At 35.3% G+C, this 25,886-nt stretch overlaps 1 protein-coding gene across 11 annotated transcripts in view; it reads left to right on the top strand.

The window, feature by feature from the left end:
• LOC144472927 (rap1 GTPase-activating protein 1) overlaps nucleotides 1–25,858 on the top strand; it is a 180,200-nt gene extending 154,342 nt beyond the window's left edge. For 9 of the 11 annotated variants that reach the window (XM_078187010.1, XM_078186841.1, XM_078186928.1 and 6 more), the window contains 7 exons: nucleotides 5,469–5,777; nucleotides 15,719–15,901; nucleotides 18,146–18,384; nucleotides 19,517–19,795; nucleotides 20,456–20,621; nucleotides 20,937–21,779; nucleotides 22,240–25,858. In XM_078187010.1, the coding sequence (XP_078043136.1) occupies nucleotides 5,469–5,777; nucleotides 15,719–15,901; nucleotides 18,146–18,384; nucleotides 19,517–19,795; nucleotides 20,456–20,621; nucleotides 20,937–21,779; nucleotides 22,240–22,401 (2,181 nt within the window). In that variant the 3' untranslated portion in view covers nucleotides 22,402–25,858. Of the gene's footprint in view, nucleotides 1–4,696; nucleotides 4,783–5,468; nucleotides 5,778–15,718; nucleotides 15,902–18,145; nucleotides 18,385–19,516; nucleotides 19,796–20,455; nucleotides 20,622–20,936; nucleotides 21,780–22,239 lie in introns of those variants that run through there. The other 2 variants (XM_078187174.1, XM_078187255.1) reach the window with 2 other exon arrangements.
• Nucleotides 25,859–25,886: the final 28 nt, after the last annotated feature.

Raw genomic sequence — 25,886 nt, 5'->3', positions numbered from 1 at the left:
TCTGGGCTTGTGTAATAATTGGTAATGTTGGAACAGAAGTGGTTAACAAAATTCTATGGTCTACCATCATTATGATAATACGTAAATCGAAATCAGTATAGAATATGTATTGATCGTATTGTATATCGTTATTTAAATAACGTACATACTTCCCAACAGATTTAAAAAATTATAACAGAAGTGCTTTTAAAAAATTAAAAATCCATAATTGTATTGTCCATCAGATTATTTATTTACTGTTTATCTAATATTATGAACTTCTTTTTTTTTTGAATTTGAAAGAATTCTTGGAATGTTACTTTTTACAATTGACTTTTTTACGATGACTTTTTAAGATTCTGCAAATCGGTTGGTACGCCGACAGAATATTTCGACACTCTGAAGCACTCTGAAGCATATGTCAACGTCTCGATTGGCTAAACAACGTCCACGGAGAAAATAAATACAAGAGTTTACGTGATCGAAATAGAAACTAAGATTTAGTCCACATAGAAGCTCGGGTTCGAGAACAACTTTCGGTGTCTCGAAGATGGATTGATTCTCTTCCCCTTGCGAAATATTTAGCACTTATGAAAGGGCCTGGACCATGCCCGTGCGAAATAACCAATTGTGTGCCGGTTCGTTATTACCGGTGCAACGATATTCACGAGCGCTCGTTTCCATTACAGTAACACCTGCCGCAACACCACGTGTTCCTATTATTTGCGTCCAACGCCCTTTACAGTGGGACCCGCGTCATTTCCATTACTTTAACACCATTATCGACTTACTGCGACGAGGAAAAGGTTCCACAGCACTTTCCAAGTAAACGATTAAACGAATTTAACGATTTTCCGTTAGCGTTGACATTTTACTGGATTATATCAACTGTGATGCAATATCGAGCTAGAGAGAGGTCAACAGCGCTATTCCGAAGACAGGAACTTATTCAAATACGACTTAAATATGAAAGTTATTAATTTCTTTTTTCGTCCTCTATGTAGGTTGTTCTAAGTATCAATATACGAAAAATATGCGAAAAATATTTCCTCCGCTAAAAAAAAATTCTTATTGAATTAGGTAAATTTTTTACAATATAAATATCAATACGAGAAATTAATTTCTACGCATATTAATTTTAACGGACAAAAATACCACAGCAATAGATACCATGCATCCTATTAAGTTACAGGAAAGACCTGATTAGCAACATCCGTTTTTAGTTACTTGAAAATTCACTAAGCAACCAAAAAGTACGTAAAGGAAACCCTACGCGCGCAGAAACCCTCATAATGTTACGAAAAGATATCGATCTCCCCTTTAAACTCAAAAGCGACGTGATACGTTTGCAATTTAAATTGTTCGAATTAGCAATTAAAATCAGATGTAGGGTACATATTTTATTTGCTCCAATTCTCACCTGTTTCCTACTTCGCGATGCGACGCCGTGCAACACGTTGTAACATAGTAACGGGCTCACGGTGCAAACAAAATAAAGCGAACGAAGTTACACTGCACATTCGATTAGCGCCTGTGATCAAGTGGTTGTTTCGCTGAAATCAATGTTTCTGAACACTTCGTTCGTATTTTGAATCAGCGCCGCCCTGATCCATCTATTTCACGCTCAACTCGAGTTATTTTTACCGCTTTGTACATTAGTATCGTTTTGGAATACGAATTCAGAGTATTTTCTTTAATACTGTCTGAACGTATAATTGAAGTTATTAATATTTTGCAATCGAAACGAGCATTGAAATAATTATTAGAACGTACTGAATCGACGATTCAAATTCTTGTTAACCAAGTAATTTATCACTAATTATTACTAAATATTATCGGTCAATTTAAATCGCGCTCATTTGAAATTACATTCGAAATAAGTATACACGAAATTTCAGTTTCTATTCAGCTTTGTCAACATGAAATAATGTCGTACGTGCATCATCAGCACATAGATCTAGAAGCGTGTTTCTTTACAGATACACGAAGGCATATTGTAAAGTTGAAATCAAATATTGACCTATCGAATTCATATTCTACGTTACCATAAACTCTTGTACATCTCGTTGTAATTTTCTTCGCGAAGAGATGTTTCATGCAACTGATAGTGCTCCCTATAAGGATAGTGGACAAATAAACTTATGATATTTCAACTGTACAACTACCGTCTGTCCGTCGGAGTGCGTTTCAACATTATGAACCAATACCATACACGTGCACTTGAAATACGTACGCGTTCTTCGTATTGACATCCGGGCGTATTCCAGTTTGAATTTATTTTCCCACGGGAATTGTTTAAGTTCGCTTCGGGCAGGCACAGAGCTGGTTATGGTTCTCTTCTCCAGCTGATATTTCCCGATCGTAATAGCCGCAATGTGCGCAACCAAAACATGTATTTTCGAAACCTTGATATTCGAGACTGACTGCACAAATCTTTATTTCGGAATTATAAATAAAGTTAATTGTGATCGCAGAATATTTAAAAAAGCATTCCGAAATATAGATTTGATAAAAATTAGCACAATTCATTCAAGCATTTAAAGAATACAAAGTAATGTTTTGTAAATAAATATTTTACATAGTAAATTCATTTTCATAAAAATTAGTGTTAATCGACAATATTCAGAGAATTTCGATAGGCATTCAACGAAACGATGAACTTATTCAACGGCAATCTCGTATCATGTGGAGGCAGGAATGTAAAATTACAAATTGCATTCTACTGTCGCGAGCGTGGTAGATAATGAGTGTATTAAATCCTCGTAATTCACCGTTTGAAATATACGAAATTCGTGTCAAGTGACGTTTATGAACGCGATTATTTCGTTTCCTTTTCCAATTTACGAGACTGTTCAATCGTTCTGGTTTCATGACCACGATGAATAGCCGAAGACATCTCGATTTCCTGCGGCCCGACCATTTCTTCGCCGCTGCTTCCTGTCGAGCCGATCGATGATGTACACGGTAACACGGCGACGCGACTGAAATTTCATGTGATATAACCATTTTGATTTTTGTTACGCGACTGCTCAAACTTGACCGAGCGAAACACGAATGGTAAATCGATCTCTCGTTCGAATTCATGTGAGTTCGCATGCTTCGTTCACTTGTTACACCTGAATGATCGTGATCGATTTCGTAGCGATTTAATTTCTTCCTCGATTGATGAACTCGGACACCGAATATCGATCCATTTCGTATTTTAATCCTAGAAATACCAAACCAGTCGCAATGATTGTTATCTGATTTGTTTCTTTCACAGTTACTGAAATTATAAAAACGTTTCTACGGCAAATTTTTCTTTGAGTAAATCCAATCTGGTTGTTCTTACGAAACAATTTACATTAGTCCTACTTCTAGTATAAAGTATCATCGTATTTCAGTGAATAAAGCAATTTATATCAAATTTTAAGTTCTCATTAAGTACTTAATATTTCAATAAAACTTCATTTGAATGAAGCTGGTGAAATTTAGCTCATATTTATTGAGACAAGCTCCCTTTAACTTTATTAAAATTATCGTTAATTAATTTTAATTAATTTGTCTACTTATTGCTTATAGTTCACTTAGTCTATGAGTTTGATTAGTGCATTTCGCTGAAATTCAGTGTCGACAAATGTTTCAATCAATGATGAAACGTGTCGCTTCGCTTTAGTTCTACAATACATGCGTCAGCTTTGTTTACTAATTGTTGCGAACGAACAGAATCACGTTCCTGCAATATAGTTTTGATTAATTTCTATACGTCATCCGTTCCTGCTTAGCCTAATGCAATGCATGACCTTTGTAACAACCATGCGACAGTCCGTGTGACCCCTCAAATCAAAGTTTAGCTATTATTAATTTGAATTTGATGTGCGAGTGTAAAGTTATTATTTTGATTTTGATTGATTTTGGTTTTTATATTATGTTATTTAGATTTTAATTTAAATTATAAATATTTTAAATTGTTTATAATTAATTTAATAATATTAAATGTATTAATTTTTGGTTTATATGAATTCTTAAAGTCTGATTATTTCCTCATATTAATACCCATTGCTCATTGAAATTTGCGAGTGCTTTTATTGAGTATTAATTCTTACACCATTACTATTCCTATTTCTTTTTTTTAGATTACGCAGACCTTCAATGTTCCTTCAAACAGTTTAGTTATAAAATGAACGTCTTAGTTGTACAATCTGTAATTTTTAATTTTATTGGCGTCATTTTCTCTAAATAGTAATAAAGAAAAATAAGAACTGGTTCTTAAGTCACTCCAAATTTTTAGTTATAGTTCATATTTAGAAAAAAAGTAATTGCTTGGTGTAATTAGTAATTAGTAATTATAAGACATAATTACGAGTAGGAACATCGGCCTTAGATAACTGTTTCTAGTTTTCCGCCTCAACTTTTTGTCCCTTATGCAACCGGAGGAATCCAACTCGCTTTAAAAGGATAACGCGTGTCAGGGAAAAAACGCAGAAAGCGAGAATATAAGGAGATTCGTGTACACGTTGCTGGCAGTATTGCCGTGCAAATTTCGCGTATACACATTGTTTTACACGCACCCAGAAGACAGCCAACGGTGCTCTGATAATGGTAACATAATTGTTCCGTTTCCGTGTGCAACAAAACCGGCAAGTAAAATGTTCCGAGGAGAGATCGCGCGTTACAGTTAAAGTGGTTATGCGTGTACCATATAAGAGTACTCCATCAAAGTCGATCGGAAGGCATATAATGATGCCCGCTACTAATAGTTGAAGGACATGTGACCTGAACAGCAAGAATCAACGGAATAATGTATGAGCGCCGAAACTACGTGTACGATATATGTATATTCTAGTACACTGTTACGTGTATGCGCAAAGTATCGAATTATTTACCATTATTTCGTCAGGCGATTCTGCAATTTCAAGGAATACAAATTCGAACTCTACTCTCGTAGGGAAGCTTCAAACTTCGTGACCTACATTTTCCAATACCACTGTGGAAGCTTTAATCGAATCCCAACTGACAATGGGAAAATGATTAGACTTCAAGAAATTATGAAACTTTGGGGATATGTATAGGATACCAAGACGTATATTGTGCTATTCGTTTTATTCTCCAAGCTCGTCCTTTATTTTCGTAAATCTGCATATTTTGCATATTCATCTCGAGTCCATTTTGTTAAAAATGGATGGTAAAAATCTTAATTATATTTGAATCACTGCCCGATCAACGCCGCTTTCTACAATAAATATAACGAACAGAATTTATTTATACTATTGGCCACGACTATTACAATTCCATCTAAACCACTGACTTTTAATGATTATTTGAATTAATACTTAGGAAAGTGGTTAATTGGTAGATAGGACATTTTATTTATGGACAGAAGAAATAGGAGTCGATAAACCTTTACGCGTGGGCATCGAATGCGCAGCTTCTAAACACATAATATCACGGTTATGACGATTAAGCGGAACGTGGTCGTAAATTAAGGATTTCGTTTCTTATTGTTACAGACTCCGCGGGAGGATCGAGCTGCGTCGAGTCCTGGCAGTCAGAATAACCACACACCCACACCGTCCCCGTCGCCGGTGGGAGATGCACCCGTTGGCAGGGCACTTATGGAGGCTGCGCTTCAGCAAGCCACTTCCGGGTCTCAGCCACCTCTGGTGGTGACACCGCCTGGATACTGGGTCGACGGTACCGATCATCGACACTCCCTGGACTCAGCTGGTCGGGCGCTACTTCCTGCGCAGCCCGCCTGGCAACCCAGGATAGACCAGGATGACACGGCCAAGTGTTACAGGCGATTTTTCGTCGGCAGGGTACGTGATCTGAACCAATGTTATTCATAATAATACTAAGTGTTGGAGGTACAATAGTGCACGTTTAAAATAATGTCTTTACTGATTAGGAAAGAAGAGGCTACTTCCTAAACAATTATTGGCTCCCAAATCCATGTAAATTTAACCGTGCACTGTTATTCGTCTAAAATGTACGGTCATCTATATCGATAATTAAAACTAGAACATTCTCAAAATAAGTCTTCGTTTCTGAAAAAAATGAATTTCAGGTTTTTTTTTCTGCAATCAATATCCAGTAATAACATAAAAAAACACGTTTATGTAGCACTTTAATTACCACGCTAACAGCTATGGAAAACTTAATAAAATTAAAGTATTTTGTTCCATTGAATTAAAATTGATATTTTCAGTTATATAATGTCAATAATAGGTTTTACGAATCCCAATATTAATATGAAAATGTAATAAATTCGCGTAAAAAATCATTTTTATATCTGAGCAAATATTTTTGTTCCTATTATGGATGTAATGTGTTTGTCTTGACTATTCACTCGAAATTTGATACTGCTACAGAAAATTATGTAGCATTAATTTCATTTTTGTCTTATTTTACCCTTTGGAGGTAGGGCACGATGACCATTTCTCGGCCACTTTCGAGACGCAGCAATCAATACTTTTGACACACATACATGGCATATATCACGTATAAACTAGATCCAACAAATATATATATATGTTTGTTTTCTATGCGTATCTCTTTAATGAAATGTATATGTTGTTCAATTTCACTGTAGCGTTCGTCTGTTACGGAACATCCACTACAAAATGTAAATAGACATATTGCACGCGCACAAGTAGAACATATCTCTAGCTCTTCAATTAATCAGTGTCTTTCTTGTAGAACGTATCTAGTGTAGAAAAGAAGACGCGATAGTATGACAAATTAATCTTTGAATCGCTTTCTTCCATTACGAATGACTTTCTCCCATCTGTCTTTCTATTTTCAAATTCTGCCTCGAAAAAATAATGATTTTGCTACAGTAAACATACCGAATCATTTCCATGATTTTTATGTTTGTTCAACAAGACGTATCAGTAGTTCCTGATTATCGTAACGATGCATTTTAGTGATTTTCTCGATAAACATCTTCCCCACAACATGGCGTGCAACAGCTTCGCGTGTTATGCCAACAATACGGTAAATTATTGCAATTTTCGCAGAAATTGAAACGAATGTGGATGCATTTCCGGGAGATAATGTATTCCCATACATTATAGTGGTATCGAAAATTATTCCGATGACATTTTGCAATCCACGAATGATATCGAAATATTGCAACATGAACTGCACAATGCTAAATATTCATTGTTTTATTAATAATTTCTATATTATAAGTGCAATACAGATTCTTTTATTGATCAGGCGATGCGAAATTATCATATGTATTGTCATATTTAACAATTCACGTGAAAACGATGACATTTCTTTTGTTTTTAACATAAGCAAGATAAGTAGAGCAAACATTGATAGCTTTGTTTCGTAGGATTTTTTTAATATACATTTAAAATTTGTTGATCATATATTTAGAAAAATTCATTAAAAAATTCATTACGTTTGTTACTTACAAAGAATTTGTTCGTTCGTTGTAAAATTCTTCTAATTTCGAACGAGAAAATTATTTCCGATAGTATTGATCGAAAACGAAGAAAATATTTTTTCCGTTAATAGACAAGAAATTCAACTGTCGTGGTAACTGTTACTACAAATCTTAATTTGCTATAAAATTGTTTTACTGTTTATTTTCATTGGCCATGCTATTATAAAGAGAAATAAAGCAAAATCAGTCTAGTACGATAGGTGTTTAATCAACTACATAAACATTACTTCGACTTTATCCGTATGAGATCATTCTTAATATTATCGCTACTATTGATCTTCCCCTCCACTTTTATCACTGATAGCATTCGTTTGCTAGATCATATCTTTCTACCTTTCATATCTATGTAATGAGCTCCACTGCATACAGTGCTACATCTTAATCGTAGAATAATCAAGTGGAATACACGCCAAATTAACTCGTTAAATTAGCATTACTACCTCCATGTTAACTGCTGTCGAATACTGTTAAATTTGAAAACTCGTAATAATAAACAAAAGCTGCTAAGAAATTTTAATTAGTATACTACCTTGAAACTTTGCGAGTACCTCCACAGCTTACCGCCTTAGACAATGGCATTGATTCATTTTCACGAACTACATTGTATGCAGTTTCGTTAATTACGGCATTTTATACTAGCTAATTATCTTGCAGCACAGTATGAAGAAAATCGTAATTAGCAGTTTCATAGATTTGAGATAGAAAAGAAACTTCAGTGTTAAGAACGAACATTGTTATTGTACAGTAGATTGTATTTTTAGAAAAACAGAATTCCTAATTGATATTTCGTGCTAGAAAAAAATCAAAATGCATCAGATACGAAGCCCGACGATCGCTTTAACTGTTCATAATTTTTTATAACGTAATATATAATACTTCCGATCTGCGATAAGAAAAATATTTAAGAGGAGAAAGTTAGCCTTGAAATTTCGGAAACCACACTACGTATTTTTAATTGACTACACATATAATTTAAAAGTTATTTGAAATAATAATGAAACTAGTTTAACGTGGCTGGTATACACCTTTTAGGTTTAAACAAATTGATCAAAAAATTTCATAAAATAAAACATTTTGCTGATTATTATCACCTTCGGCGAAGTTGAAATAGAGAAATAACGAAATAATTAATTATTTTAAATTGCTTAATCTCAAGCGAATTACTTTTTTTCAAGTAACTGTACTGATAGCAATTATTTCAACTTCTAAACTGACCTAAAGTCTGACCTAAAGCTACTTCGCGATCACCCTGTAGATAGAGTATGGCAACGAGTGCGAACGATGTAGATGTGCCTACACACAGAATGGCGAATGCATATAGTAAAGGAGGATGGGGTTAGATAGACGGAAAAGGAGACGAAGAGGAGCGCAGAGAAAGGAAAAGAGCACTTCGGGCGTGGGAGTGGGAACGTTCTCATAGTCTACGTCTACAAGGAATGCCTATATAAACAGGGACTCTCCTCTCCTCTTCGACATCCCCGATTTTCAAGCCGAGCCCGCTTTAAGAAACCTCCTCTGCTTTTCTTCCGATTGCCCTCTTCCTCATCAGTCCCCGCTTCTTCCTTCATATCGTTTGTATGTGGATGCCGTCTTCGCCGAGCGTAGTTCACGGTCAGATTCTCTTTTCCGCCACGCGATTCCATCTTTCTTACTTTGCTCCTTCGAACATTTTCTTTCCCCGCATTTCCACGACGTTTATTCGGATACCGCCGACTTCAAGATAACGGAAGATACTGCTCTTCCATTCTTTTAAATCTTTTCGACGGGGCCTCTGGTACGTGGCACATGAAAATTGTGAAATGGTGATCGATGATGCCTCGCTCGTACGCTGGGAATTCCTGTACGATAGAACTTAGGTTCTCGAAATGTTGTGATCTCGGGAAAAGCGAGTATGGAATAAAATAAACACGTGTACAAGAATTAATCGAATACTGACGACCGTGCTAATAAATTCGAAAATTTCATAAAATTAAAGTATTTCAGTTAATCATATTAAATTTATTTTTAGACGTTAAACAACTGTGCTGAATCGATTATCGTAGTCATGCGTACGCAAATTCAGCCATCAAAGAGTTAATTGATTTTGTACAGGACTAAAATTAGGAATCATGATTTTTCAGGCACTCAACAAGATTTTTATGAACAAAATAATCTTTTTTGTTAGTTTTTTCTCGTTTTTGCGGAAAAACAACCAACGTGGTTACCATGTAAAATGTAACGTACTTTTAAAGAATCAACTTTCTGGGCCTGTTGTTCAATATATAAAAATAAACAACCAAATTCCTTCTAATTAAACGAAAGCGAGAGTTTCTACTGATTTCTGAAACTTTGTATTCTTTCAAAATAAATTGAGTAAAGTCTGCGCAACTTTAATTAACGACTACCACAGCGACTAACTTTTGTTTCTTAAAAATTTCGCGAAGTTACGAAGATACGTAGTCCACGGATTAATACCTCAGAACTATCCGTGGGTGTATTTAATTCCCTTCATCGCGAGCCTAGATTAACTGTTTCTATTTGCTTATGCGCCAAACACGTTACACACAACTTTTAAATGAATTTACTGCAACGACGAGCGTTTGCAATGTAATTGAAATATAGTACAGCGTGCATTCTTATTGTGTATCTGTGTACACGTTAAAGGCAAGCCATCAAATTCTCTGCTTCCATTACGATCAGAAATCCGAGTAGAAAATGACGTGTGTGGTTTAATTAAATTGCTAAACACAAACTTTAATCGTTATTAAATTTTATCAACAGTTAACAGTTTAATTTAATCGTTGCTAATTTTATATCCCTAGTTTAAAATGTAATTTAAACCATTCTGCGTACGTTACATACTTGAGATCGTGCGCTGTAGTGTAATTACACCCCATGAATTTCCGTTATAAAATACAAACAACAAATTTTGACTACGTGAGTATTTAGGAATTTTCTTAGATTTTATAGCATCAGGTACTCAAAGATTGTTCAATTTAGTTGAACGAATAAAAAAGCAAAAGATACAGTTGTGGAAATTGTTCATAACCTGATTCGTATAGCGCAGACTAAATACATCGTAGATATCCAATTTTACCAACAATTTGGCCCACCATAAATTTCAGTCAAAGCTTGTAAACGCTTTCGTTCTAAAAATCGTTCGCCAGCACTATACTTTGCGATTAAGCTTAACGCGGAAATAATACCTGAGGCGTGGTTAGATGAAGCACCGGAATGAGAATGGATAGACTAGTCTTTTCTTATAATTAGTATACCTACGAAACCGTGCACCATGATAGCTGGTATTCAGAGGCCGCTGCTTCTCCGACTTTGCCACAGTTTTCTAGAATTTAACGCGTAGATGATCTCTCTTTGTATCCTCCTCCGAATATTCGTTTACCTGGCATTCGGCTCGCACTCGATGCCGAAGTTTCTCTTTCGTTTTCCTAGAAACGAAATTAGAAAAATGTAAGCGAAATGGAAATAAAAATTTGAAAGATGAGGATAACTAAAAAGATGAATGTAATTTTGCGAAAGAACTCTACTTAGCAGCGATTATTAATATCATATCGTATCAGCTATTTCAGTTAATGATCCTTTATTAATTTAATCATACAGCATTATTTATGTGTATGTTAAATACAATAATATCTTCCCTTTCATTTATCAAGTGGGGAAACGTCTGTTTATTGTTGAGTTGGGCGTTATTCAAATCGTTTCAAATAAACATTTCTCTAAGATAATTATTCGAATGAATTCCTTTTTAGTCAAATATTTTATTTGAATAACAATTATTGATTATTCGAATCATTATTCTATAAGTTTATTCTTTTTGACTTTTGTATTATAATTTGAACTTTTCCAGCATTACTTGAGAATTGATTTAATAGAATACAGCTTTTATGAATAAGTTTAGCATGAGCCACGAATTCCTAAATATTTTTCAAGAAGAAATAACCTGACGATGCATTATAATATCATTATACATAGATTCAAGAGGGTGCCAAGTACGCTTTCTCCAATTGAATTGGTGAGATCAGACACTGCGTAAGTCAGCACTTTCTATCTATTTTTCAAGGAAAAGAGAAACAGTATTTCTTTTTAAATAACAGGCTATAATATTTATTAAATATTGATTATATCATGACTTTATAAAGCCAAAAACATGGAAAATTAATTCAATACGAGTTTAATTTAATATTTAATGAGCTAAATAGAGATCAAAATGTGATTCGACAGTAGAAACATCTGAGATTAATATAAGTGAATTAGAGCCATAGTGACGCAAGCGACATCTTCGAAAATTTTGACTTATGTCTTAAAATGTAATTTATGCATGACAAAATGTTAGAAAAATGAACGAAATAAATTATAAAGTTACTATAAATTAATTTGGTAATATATTGGTTAGTTTCAATTGGTAAGCAACATGTTAGTAAATAATGTTTCCTGTTTTTTACAATGAGGAAAATCTAACGTACGCCACTATGATTTTAACTAACTCGTAGATATATAAAAGAAAGTTAGCACTTCTTTTTCTACTGCTGCGATTTCTTCCTGCTTTTCAATGAATGATCAATTATACGGTCATTTCATAAAATTGAAAGTAATCGTCGAATTCAATTTATCGACGCACGAAACTTGTTTACATATTCCATACTAATTAGGCTGTACTTCTCATACGCATAAAGCAGTATCTCTACTTTTAAATATAAAGATATCCTTCTTTGATTATGCTTCTCCTGCACTGACTTGACATAGCTAAACGTGCAGGGTTTAATTAGATTTATTATTAAGAAGAACATTTCTCGGAGATTAGATAGACGATAGCCGTTATTTGTTTAGACGTCTTTTTAACGTAGCATCGATAATGAGAGGAAAGGCGAACCTTTACATCTATGTCACAGTGTCCAAGGAAAAACAACCGACTTACACTCGTTCTGAACCCACCGACTCAATTATGTATTTAAATACTTTCTACAAGAACTCACTGATCAGGAACTAATAGTAGAACATCGAAGAATGGTCGTAAATATGTCAGCGATCCACGATAACGTCGTACGGTCAAGCGTAACTTCATCAAAGATTATGCTAGAAGAAGAAGAACCTGATTATGCGGCTCAACGAATGTGGTTCGCATCGGCGTCAAGTTACAAACGGTGCAGGCAGCGAGTATATAAATAAATCATAAGAGTGATTTCATAAAAGTGATTGAACCAATTTGTAAGAATTATGATAATGGATAAAAAAAACTGTAAGCGATATTTGTTTTCAAAAATTATGATGCACCTGAAAGATACCTCGTTCGAAGTGTTCAATGTTACATTTTTGTAATAGAATTTCGAAGCTAATGAATTTAGAGTAGAATAATTAAAGAAGACCTGGTAGTCTGAATCGTTTTCTTTAAATCGAGACATTGGTAGGCCTGATGTTTTCTCAGATGACAGAAATTTTGCCGACGTAAAGCGAGAACGTAAAAGTTGCGACAAAAATGAAGCACCGTGAAATACGTAATGCGAAATGCGAGTGTCATAGAAGTTAAACAAGCGGATGATTTCAAGAAATGGTGGCCTTTTCATTACGAGGGAACTTGCTTCCCAACTGAATCGTGCAGTAAAAGTATGCCAAGACGGAACAAGAAAAACCTGGCTGCATTAGATGTTTTGCACCTACAAGAACAAATTATATGTTCCACGTGAAACTTTTAACAATACCTGGTCGGCTAACACATTTTTACCAACAGGCTTATGGATTTCTTTTCAAATGAAATATAAAACGATTACGAACTGACAAGCATTGTAAAAGACGATGTTAACGTATTTGTTAGGTTTAAATAACCTATATTGCTCTTAGCTTTAGGCACTGAAGCAAAAACAACGTTATTCATCGAAACCTAAGCAAAATTATGAAAATTACACGTATCGAACAAAACCGATCGCGAGAAGAATTAGCTCCGTCTATTATTGAGAACAGGTAGTGACTTAGGTCGTTGCAGTTGGCCAAAGAACATGCGAGCGAATGGAAAGAACGTGGATGAGCGGATTAAGCGAATGGAACGAAAGCAGATAAAATAGAACAACCAAAGCGTAGATCAGAGTAAGTAGATTAGCCGAGCTAGTAGTAGACAGACCAAGGAAATGAAGGCAGAAGAAAAGGCAAAGGTATAAAGTGAAAATTGCGCGTAGAAGAAAGGAAGGAGAACGGGAGCTTCAGCGAAGAAAAGATTTATGCATTCGGCGACCTCGCCAACTTAATCGCAAGGGAAATACATTCACTCGCTCTAGGGATTGATTGAAAAATTGTTTCTGTAAATTAACAAATATTGCGCGCGCTCTCCGTGTACACAACTACGTGTCCCCATGTTCGAAACTTTCGATACGATTGTTTTAATACCGCGAAGTGTGTTCAGTCTATAAGTGAGAAATGATTACACTATGAAACGTTCGTTTCGAAAGTGTTACAAGTGTTCTCCACAAATTGGAAAATAGAAATACGACGGAGAGATATTCCCGGGCATAAGATACCGTAGTCTTGCCGCCGTCCGACATAAATTCCGCAGCTTAAGAACTTTTCCCCACCGCGCCTCCGTTACTTCCTTCACTCTCTTTCCCCTTTATGCACAACATTACATAGAGCAATGGGTTCAAGAGTTGGTGTCTGGCGCGGGCTGAAAAAGAATTCACAGCGGAATACCCCGGGCACCGTTGCACTATCAACACTTCTCCCAGGGTTGTCATGTTTTTACAAAATGCGGAACCCCTCCGGCGAGAACATAAAATTTCAAGCGATACTAGTTTTTCTTACGACAGAACCTCTCGTAACACACTATTTTTATACGCGCTTGCATTCGTTTCGAGTTGTTCCGAAGATACATACAAATTACCGCATAGGCTCCGGTGCACAGAAAAACACATTCTTCATTTGTTATCGACGCTGCGAAAAGGTTGTGATTTATAATTCATTTCCAAATGTTACTACGCAAGTGAAACAAACGCAGATCTTACCAGACTGCGGTTCTGCATGCAAAATAAATGTTTTCTACATCAGTTGCAAAGAACTGCGTATTTCTTTTCTTACTAGTTTCAGTATTTTCAAGATGCTGTAATGCTTCCATTGTTTTACCTAGTCGTTTTTCGCCATAAACGAGTAAAATCCACAGTCTGGATCTCTCACTCCTTCGGATATACATACCTGGTTTCGAACAATCATCTCGCATAACACGTAGAAATTATAGTTTTTCAACTGATAGCAGGGTTAGATCGCTCCCCGTAAGTACTATATTTTTCGCGTTGATACGTCACCGCATAAATTTGCAAGCTCATTGTGTTCGCATACGTGCACGCATCCTGTTCTTATTGCGGGTGTAAATAATGCGCTTGGAGAGCAACGCTTTCTTGAACCGTGAATCGAGTCTAGAGAACGGAGCTAGAATTGTGCACGTGAAAAGGACAGAGCGAAGTAAGGGACTGTAATTACATTCTTACTTTGCTTCACTTTTAAACCTTTCACAAAGTGGACAAATTTCTGTTCCACCTCTATGATTCCACTCGCAAAGGACGCTTATTTCATTTATTACGTAGCCACCTCGAGCTTTATAACTAGACAGCTTAATGCGAAATGAAACTTCTTTGCCTCGATTTCAGGGAAGCAGAAGTTTCTTTCCCTGACGATTTCAATAAACTGAACATAAGAAAAGCTTTCCACTCCTTCAAACTCCGGCTGCTTATTATGTCATAATTCCAATTTTATCGCAAACGTTATTCTTTTGAAACCGATTTAATATTTGCTAGATATAATGAAATATTTTAGCTGTTTAAATTTGCAGCTGCACACTTTGCCATAATAATAATTTCATCGCCAACGTTATTCTCTCAACAGATGTAGTGATCGTAATGAAATCTTCCTACTGTTTGAAGTTATAGCTACCCATTTTGTCGTAATTCGAATTTTGTCGCAATCATTAATGATTCAACGTTTGATGGATTTAATGAAATCTGCTCACTGTTTAAAATGTCAATTGCTCACTTTGACGGAATCATTATTCTTTTAAAACCGTTGCAACCTTCTGCGGGCATAACGAAATATTTCTACCGTTGGTAATTGCAGCTGCTCATTTCGTCTTAATTCGAATTCTGTCGTAATCATTCTTTCAGGACCGATTCGAAAGTTCTCTTGTTATGTTGTATCAAATGCCCGCGAGACAAGAGCGACAGAATCGACGAACAGTAGTTATCGCATTTCGCATGGGCCACGATCGCGACTTGTCGACCGCCCTCGATCGTAAAAGGCCCTGCTTCGTTTCAACTTTTTCTGTTCTTTTTGCAGGAGCACGTGAACCTGGTGGGAAGGGACGGAGAGAACGGGCCGGTCCTCGTCTCGGTGAAGGCCGAAACGGTTGCCGGACAGGAGCATTGGCGAGTCCTGTTACGATTGCGAGCAGGCTCGACTCACGAATTAGTACCAGCCGCAAACCTCGGCCGGAATCCATCACCCGCGAAAATGGTCAAGGTGAAGTGTCTCTTCCTCTATGTCCGATACGTGCGAGTGTTCTTTTGTTTAATGCTTTCACCACTCTGGAATTCCCCCTTAGAAGATCGTCTCCCACAGAAGAGAAACTCCTACGATTTTTAACGATCCCACAAACTGACACGATTTATCTTTTAATTATTCCCTGTCCTCCTCAAGAAATGGAAACTGTGCCTGTCGTTTGAATAATACTTGACAAATTCAGCGCAGCTTAAAACTTTTCCAATACAGTTTTGTTACTTAAAAAGTCAGGAGAATTTCTGTAACATTCAGTAATTCTAATCTGACCGAATTTAAAAAATCATTTTAATTTGGTTCAAGATATTTTATTATATTCTTTATAAAAACAGTATAAATTGCACGATTTTTACAATGTCCGCTGCATAATTTCATACCGATTTCTAGAGCTAATGCAACGTTATAACACAATTGGCAAAACGATGATAATTCGAATAGTAAAAATGGTTTAAGCGAAAAACTTTCTTTCTCTTCGTGAAATCGTTTGAAGCAATGATTCATAGTTGACATGTATCACAAAGTCTCGTTGCGAGAACGCGATTCGTATCATTCTTCTAATTGCCCTTAATTTAGAGTCGTAAAATAGTTGTCTCTTCCTAGTTTTATTCGTTTATCAGAGCATAGGAAATTTGCACATTACATGACCGTTTAAAATAGCTCCGTAATTAATGGCACTGACCGTGTCGAAACACGATTACTATATTTCTGTAATAGTTTTCTGTAATTTTAATTTTTCCATGGTAGCAATCAGTCTTCTTGCGAAACGTTTCCACCATTTCTCATTTTCTTTTTCTATATTTACGTTTGCGTGGAACACGTTGACTTGATATGTGTCGAAACAATTCTTTTTTTAAATAGATTTCCTTTGTAATGTGAACGCACGTGTCGCCTTCCTATGTCTATTTAAATAACTGAGCACTCGATACGACTCACTGACAGCTATGACATTACCCATTTGCCATCGTTACTCAAAATAATATATGTAGCTAACTTAAAACTGTTCACACGAGTAATATTTATACATTAATTTTATCATTCTGAAACAGTTTATCTTTTTTTTTATTTCTTCGACGTTGAAAACGCAAGTCTCGAATTCTTGCATGGTACTACACTTATGGAAAATTTCTTTAGACTATTTTCCCGATGGAACATTGATCCATTTCCTCAGAATTTTCACGTTAACCACTGGTCCCTTTTTACACTTTTCCTTCTTGGTTGATACGAAAGTCGTAAAAAGTATAGAGCTCCTCAGATACTCTTTTAATGGCCTCCTTTCACTGTCCAAAATTCTTATTTTTCGCTTGCTAACGATACTTAATTGACCACTTTCTATCTTCTCATGTCAGTGATATATCGTTTCTACCAGTCACCTGTAACGGTTTAGACTTCATTTTGCACGATTCATGCCTTGACAACGGTTAAGTTTACAGATACAGTCAGTGTAAAAACTATTCGTACATTGTATTTCAGAGTTCTGGCAAATTGTCAATATTTTAGATATTAGAATTTCTTAACAAAGAGTCTTACCGTGATAAATCTGGACTTATTTTAAAGTTTGGTTTAACCCTTCATAATTCATCAATCGGTTCTCTCTATCATGCTTTTACTTTATAACAAACGGAAAAATGAAGACGCAGGTTTTCTCGAATATGTTATAAATTGAAACGTGCACAAAACTATTGGAAAATTTGTTGCGCCAAAAAATCAACCGCGAGTTCGAAGATTGTTGCACTACAACCTTTACAACGACCTCTTAAAACTTAATGTAAGAAATTTGTTACTCGTTGTATTAAACAGAACCGAGGGATAAGACTGGTCGCGCACAGCCCTCGTAAACTTTGTTTTACCGTAAAGCAGGCAGGACACCTTCAATCGATAGAGTGACTAAAAGAAACTCTGCATCCAAGTTTTCGGAGCTATTTTAAAAAGGAGGCTTCAATTTTCAAATCTACGTTAAGATCAGTCCAGAAAGACCGTGTCTCCAGTACACGACACGCTTTTATGAAATTGTAACGGTTCAGATATCGGCAATTTGTAGAAAATCGGAAATAGAGTGTGCGAATACTTTTTACGCTAACGGTATATGCAGTATTAGCTTCTCTGTGAACATTTGAGAAAGCTTTTTTTAAACTCCGATACACAGTTTGTTCCTCGCATCTACTGATACGATACGTTCGCAATATGACTAAGACCTTCTTTTTTTTACAGGCAATCAACGAATCCCTGAACGTGAGCACGCTGATGCCTGTTGTCTGTTCCGGTGCTGGTACGCTGATAGCACGATACGATGAACACGCTCTCGTATCGAGGTTTAAATTCGGCGTTCTTCATCAACGTGCCGGCCAAGTGACGGAAGAAGAGCTTTTTGGGAACAGGCAAATTACACCAGCTTTCCAAGAGTTTCTTGACTTGTTAGGTCAGAAGATCGATTTGAAGGATCACAAAGGGTGAGTTACTAAACGCGAATAATTCAGTTTCCAATCGTGTACATTTTTAAAAAGTTACACTCTTTACTTGTAATAACTACTGAAATTAACATTTTATTCCAACTTAATGAAAATAATGCCGTTATCCAGAAATACATACCTCTAGTTTCGCTGAATTGATTTTTTATTGTAGAAAGGATATCCTAAGCAACAAAAAATAAATTTTACGATTCAATCATCCTTTAATTTTACTATTAACGTTTAATTCTTCTGGACATTTGCATACTGAGTGAAGATCATCGGATTGAATAGATATGGTTACTTTCTAGTTCATTAGAAGAAAAATTATATTTTGTGGTTGTAAATATTGAATTACTCTAATGAATATACGTATAGTATGTATGCTATTTCGGTACCTCGTGAGAAAATAAAACCAACCGTTGTAGGCTTGCAAATAGATCGTAATCCTTGCAGTGAAAATAAGTAATGACGTAATAGAACATCTGTAGTAGCTGTACGATTCATTGATAGTGTATGCGGTAGACACTACGTTTACACGACCCCGCAATATTCTTCTCGTAGAACTCTGACTCTTCGGGTTGTAACCCCAGCGATCCTTGCTTACTCGGCAAAAATAAATGTATGTGCACATTTCTTATACACTCGGACGCTGATACAGAAAACGCTGCAGTCTCTTTAACACTTTCGTTCCAGCGGACTTGCACACACTGCAGGGCACAATTTTTCGAATCTACTTCGTCGCGAATTGAGCATATTATCTGTTACTTCTTGCTATTCTACAAATTATTGGATATTTATTCCAGTTATCTAAATTCAAGGAATAACAAATCGTGAATTGATATAAGTTGGAGCAATCGAATTTGAATATTCGCCAGATTGAAAAACGCAAAATGTTTCCGGATGGCTATAAATATCTTCGATAATGATAAATTAATGCGGGAATAACTAGACAAACTTTTTCATTTTACAATTATTGGAAACATCAAATCGCTTTGAGGGAAATTCCTTATTTTTCATCGAAATATCGATATATGCAGTTTTGCAGTTAGTCAAGACGTTTTTCTATAGCAATTTTATAACTTTGATAATAGATTTCAAACTGTCGCTAAAACTTACACGTTGAATGTTGCAGATATCGCGGAGGTTTAGATACTCGACATGGACAAACCGGTGATTCCGCGGTGTATGAAATATTCCGCGGACGAGAAGTTCTCTTCCACGTTGCTTCTCTTCTTCCGTACAGTCTGGGAGACTCTCAGCAATTACAGCGCAAAAGACATATCGGTAATGACATCGTTGCAATAATATTCCAAGAGGAGGCAACACCTTTCAGCCCAGATATGATTGCCAGTCACTTCTTACACGCATTCATCGTGGTACAAGTCGTCGACCCCTGCACTTCCAATACGAGGTATATTCTTAGATTCGTATGTATGTATAATGTTTGCATAGTATGGCACCGAGAAATCCGAATGTATCAGTTACGAAATCATGGTTCCGGAGCTTAAACAGGCGGCTCCTTAAAATACAGTGGATTGCACTGCATAGCGCACATTGCTCTAACTTATTTGTTTGTCTCGGTGAAGTACATTAAATATATGTATTGCATGGTTATAATCATGATAAAAATATTACTACTCTGTTATCGTAAAATATTGTATATTCAGAAACGTGGCGACTCATGAAGTGACAAAATAACGCTGTTGTAATTATTTCTTTACTGTAAAATTCGATCATTGTTTCGAAATATGTACACTATACTCAAATTTCACCTTACTATTTTCTAAAATTTTTACTTTTTTAATCTTATGTCTTTTTGATTTTTACCGTGTGTCTTACTTCAATATTTTCAGTTTGTACTCTTCATTGTTCAAAAATTAATATTTAAAAAGTTTATTAAAAAATACGACGGCTCGAAATGATCGATATGAATAGCTGCAAAACTCGTTAAATCCTTCGCCGAATTTCGCCAAGTAACAGAACAAATAATCCTCTTTGTCTTCGATCACAGATCAACAGTTACATCATCGTGAAATATTTTTAACCTGTTGTTTATTTATTCCAAATGTAGGTATAAAGTGAGTGTGACTGCGCGAAACGACGTTCCATGGTTCGGGCCAGCTTTGCCAACGCCAACTGTGTTTTTGCGTGGAGTCGAATTCAAGGAATTCCTTTTAACGAAGTTGGTGAATGCTGAAAATGCCGCGTACAAAGCCGAGAAGTTCTCAAAACTGGAGGTAATTAATTTCCTTAAATTTTCTTAATTTGGACATAACAAATAATCAGAATTTTGTATTTAAAAATTCACTAAAACTGATCTTCCTTTATATAAGCCGAAACAATGTTGGACCTAATTGTACTTATTAGGTAGACCACGGATTTTTATACAAAGTTTTTTTTGCGAACATTGATCAACATTTCTAAATTCTGTAAACTATTCTTCGTATACACAAGCGTAGTTTAGTTATTAGTTGATTTTTTGCGAGATTGAAGTTCAATCTACCCCTTTTTAATACTTGAACCTACTAACGAATTCAATTTTGAATGCACAGCTAAGGACAAGATCAGCACTTTTGGAGTCCCTAACAGAAGAGTTGCAAGCCAAGACCGCTGAGTTTCTTGGGGGAGCGATCGGATTAGGAGGTCCTGGATTAGGATTCGGAGGAAATTGTCCAGTGAGTCCAACAGCAAGCGACACATCAGGTTCCGGAAGCGGAGGCAGCGGTTCCAGATTCATTGAAACGGTTCGGAAAGCTTTGATATCACGTGTTAGAAACGCGTCGACGGAGAGTGTGCCGCAACAATTATCAAAGAAGGGTCAGTCCGAGCCCAGTCCGCCCAGTAATCGACAGTCTACTACGAAGATTAGTGGGAAGCGTTCGGTAGAACCATCAAGTCCCTTGGGTTCCCCCGATTTGACCCTTCGAAGGGATTCGGAACGCGGAAGCCCTAGTTTAGGAAGTCAGGACAGTAGTTTGTCCAACACAGACAATCAAGATAGCAGTTTAGCTACTCTGCAACAGGACGAGGTAGATCGCAGAGAATCGACCGTGTCGGTTAGCGCCAACAATGACACGACGATCGTGGACAAAGCTCCTGTACAGCCTGTCCAGAGACTAACGCACGAAAACCTGCGGAAACAGGAGAGGTCAGAAAAAACGGAGACCACGCAACGCGTCATCTCCGAAAGTGACGACAGTTCGTTGAATAGTGAATTGGAGCTCGATCAGGCTGTATATCCGGATAGCGATACTGGCCTTGAATCGATGAGTTCTGCAGAGACTCACGAAACCGCACGATGCACCACTAAGGACGGTGTCCTGGAAAATGAGAACTTGAGGATGGAAGTTACCAGGCTTAAGTGCGACAAGTTAGATTTGCTGAGGCAGAATGTGGTAAGCAAAGATAGCTATTATCCTTAGAAAAAAGGTTGAACAATTTCAATAGAAACGGTAATAAAAATTGAATAGAAACTTGATTAAACGAGAAAGAATCAAAAATTTAATGTATACACTAAATGGGAAAATCTTCTTGATTTTCCGAATGGTCTAATCTATTTTTGATTTCACAACAATATTAGCCGATATCAAGACGAGTTCAATGATCTGTAACACTCTGATCTTCAAATGACCTAGACTTCAAAAAAAGAGATCAGATGTACAGAAATAAGAATAGATGAAATTTTCTGTTTTCACATTTAATTAAAATTTATTCAAATTAGTAGAAGAAAACGTTTCAAGTAGAACAAATAATAGGATGATTTATTTAACTGAGGAAAACGTATATCTAAATTTTTCGACCTTTTATAATATAATTCGTGTTTTATAGTCACTAACACATAACATGGTATTTCAGACTTGTCAACGTGACATAAAACGTCTACGTGAGAAGGAGCTCCATTTGCAATCGGATCTTGCAGCTGCTTCAAAAGAAATTCTGCGGTTACGGGCGCTGCTAAAGGATTGTTCGACAAGTATTCCATTGGACAACAACAATCAGCAAACGTCTACAGTTTAAATGTTATTTTACCATGTCTTTAGTACATCTATATTGGCGAGTAACTTCCTGTTACTATCCTTAGATTTTATTCATTAATTAGGTGCAGTAGTTGAGAACTTTGTATACACTCTTACTTTTTTTTCGGAATTGCTTCTATTGAAAAAAAGAAACAACTTTCCGTACCTGCTTTCTGAAAGTGTGAAATTTGCAATCGAAAGGCTTTATGTTTGATTTTAACTGATATGGTTGAACTTGAATTAGGTAGAAATTCGTACAAAAGGAATGTCAAAAGAGGCATTGTCAGTGAATGGTATTTAGACAGGAAATAAAAGTGAGTCTGCGATATATAATTATAGCAACGCGTCTTTCGAGATATTTGCAGCGGAGCTAATTGTTACTTGTAGTATAATACTTGTTTCAATTTAAACCATATTATTTATCTATTAATTTATTAATATGCGTAAGTTGACCTCTAATAGTCAATATAATTACAAGTAAATGATCACGTGAACACGTGGGAACGTGAATGTAGATAGAAAAATTCAAAGAAATAGATGCATCTTGTCATTATATTATTAGAAAACGCTAGTATCAAACAAGTAAAATGGCCTTTAGATTTAGCATTTTCGAAACTAAGTGTAAACACATAGAATCGAATATGATACATTTTGTCTGTAATTAAATGTTCATAAATACTATACAGGATCCTCCAAAAGTCACAGAACGGTCAATTGTTTCCGAAAAAGAATATTTCGGAAAACATGTTTTAGACAGAAGCATAGAGATATTAAACATTTTATTTAATGGCCATAATGGTCATTGACACTTTCGTCTCAAACATGATTTTAAAAAAATGTTTCGTTTCTTGAATAATCGACCGTTCTGAAATTTTTGAGGGATCCTGTATATACATATATATGTATATGATGTAATATATGCTGTCGTCGTATTGTTATATTACGAGGGACGTGCATATTGACCCGTAAAACAGTATAAAGCGTGTGATACGTGTATCAACTTGTAACAACTAATTATGGGCTTCAGAAATGTGTTTTATCAATATATTTCTGACGTCCAGCGTTGAATCAAGGATATGTATCATTAGTTTCAGTATTTATTGTGGTAAATTTACCAAAACCATTACTAGTTTTTTTAGTATTAGTCTGCAACAATTCTAGAAAATACGAATGCCTCGTTAATTAATCTTCCGGTAACGTTAGCCAACCTAGAGTAAGATTTGGTTTTCTAACCACTTGAACGATTACGATGATTTATGTAGCTGCACCAAATTGTTTAAGTGCACACAGCGTCTCGATGTGTCAATAGTGTTACGAATAGGATACGTATTACCGTTCACTATTCACAATTACGCAAACGTAAACTAAATGTAATTCATCTGCTTAGTGATGCACTTTTTATTTTCATTATCTTTCACTGACGGTATTAGTATGATTACGATTATTCTTATCATTATTTGTAATCACGTTGTCCTTTATAGATATTTTTTTTTCTTTGTAAATAATCGACTATCTTTCTATACAGAAAGATGGGAAATGTTAATGAAAAGGATAGAGGGACATGAAAGTTCACTCATATATAATACCAAAGTTTATCATAGTAAAATCTACGTCTCTTAGTTTTCTACATTCCTTTACAAACGATATTTGCCTCTGAAATTTATGTATAAGACAACATATTTTTCTTGATCGAAAGTTTTTTTCTACGAGTACAATTATTCTGAATTTCAATGAAACTTTGTATGCCTTTACAAATATTTTGCAGGTATATCACAATTATCACTGCCTAAACAATGTCGTTTTAAAATATAACGCATTTCTCCATCCTGATGAAAAATTTGATTTTCCGATATAAACTAATGAAATTTTTTGCATTACTTTCAAATCGGAAAGCCATTAATTCTGAATTCGAATTACGAGAAAATATGTAGTTCATGAAAACTTTATGTAAAGTAAATCGCCAAAACACTAATAGTAACAATTTATCTTAAACTTCTTTTAAATAATGATCTTTGTAACGCCGGCTAAAATCATTAAGTAAAATGCGCCTCTAAAAACAAGCATTTGAATTAGCGATTATCGTAAAGTTTGCAATAATGCTATTTTCAACTGTTCTAAAAATTATATCCACTATATTTTATAGGATTTACGATCTTCATATTTTCACGATGCTGTCATTTCAGACTGAATACTAGAATATGTCTTCAGATTTTATGATATTTGTAAAACACAATCGGGATTACAACCTTTTTACATACAAAAGTAAACGATTTAATATTGTTCATACTGTGTAAAAAATGCCTACATATTTTTTAAAACTATTACATTAAAGATTGAAGATTGAATTACTTTAATCGAAAACTGGAATTAGAAAACTAAAACAATTTGCTATCATAAACCGAAGGAGATGGCAATTCTAATCTTTAGTATGCATACATTGCTGAATTAATGAATTGCAAAAAGCATCACGAATCCTTAAAATATGTATCACAGTTTCTTCTTTTTGTCAATGTTATTGCACAGTGCATTTCAGAACGTGTAAACTTCATTTGTGGATCCAACAGACTAAAAATAAGGAAATAATTTATATGGCCTTGTTTAAAAAATGCAGCCCAATTTCTGTCTTCCAATTACTCATTTTTCGAAAATCCGAAAATGGTCACTTCAAATAATTTCTGTAAAGACAGGTTAACAATTGATGTAATATAAAATACGGCTGTATTGAAGCAAGGACATATCGAGCATATGTTTATATAATTTCTTCCAAATTTTAATGTGCTGAATCCTTTAATGAAAATATATTCGCGCAATACAAAGCATTAGTGTGTAAAAGAATACATCTATTCAATGTAAACTGTCATGTTTCACAGCAGAAAAATTTCAACGTTTTTGAAAAACAAATATTGTAAAGCGTCATACTTAGGTATGGATATCTAAATGAACTTCCATTACCGTGAATTAAATTCAGTATTTATGAAAAATGATAAATTAACAGAGGTTAATTTTATATCTGTGTACTATACAAGGTGCGTTTAATTAATTGACTAATTTGATAGGGGATCTCTTTGTCTAAAATCTAGGGGAAGGCTAAGTTTACCATTATCTAGTGTGATTTCTATGCTGGCCTTGCAAAATCAAAGAAAGATTATCTATATTACAAAGAGATATGTGTTATTATATTATGAGAGAGTGAGAGATAGAAAGATATAATATTACTGCTATAAATACATATATATATACATACATACATACATATATATTTTGTATTTAATATTAATCGCCCAAATTTATCAACCAGAATTGCGAATACTATTACTCTCTGACATACTGACACGAAAGTATATATTTCTTATGACTGGTGTAAGTATTCGCATTCTATTTTTCTTTTCTATGCACGACTGTCGACTTGAAAATCAGTGGTAATGACGTTCGCCAATAAATAAAATTGTTTAAACCCATTACATGCATTTCTTACCCTCTAAAGAG

Source organism: Augochlora pura, chromosome 1 (assembly GCF_028453695.1).
Source record: "Augochlora pura isolate Apur16 chromosome 1, APUR_v2.2.1, whole genome shotgun sequence".
NCBI lineage: Eukaryota > Metazoa > Arthropoda > Insecta > Hymenoptera > Halictidae > Augochlora > Augochlora pura.
This window is presented reverse-complemented; position numbering and strand designations above follow the sequence as displayed.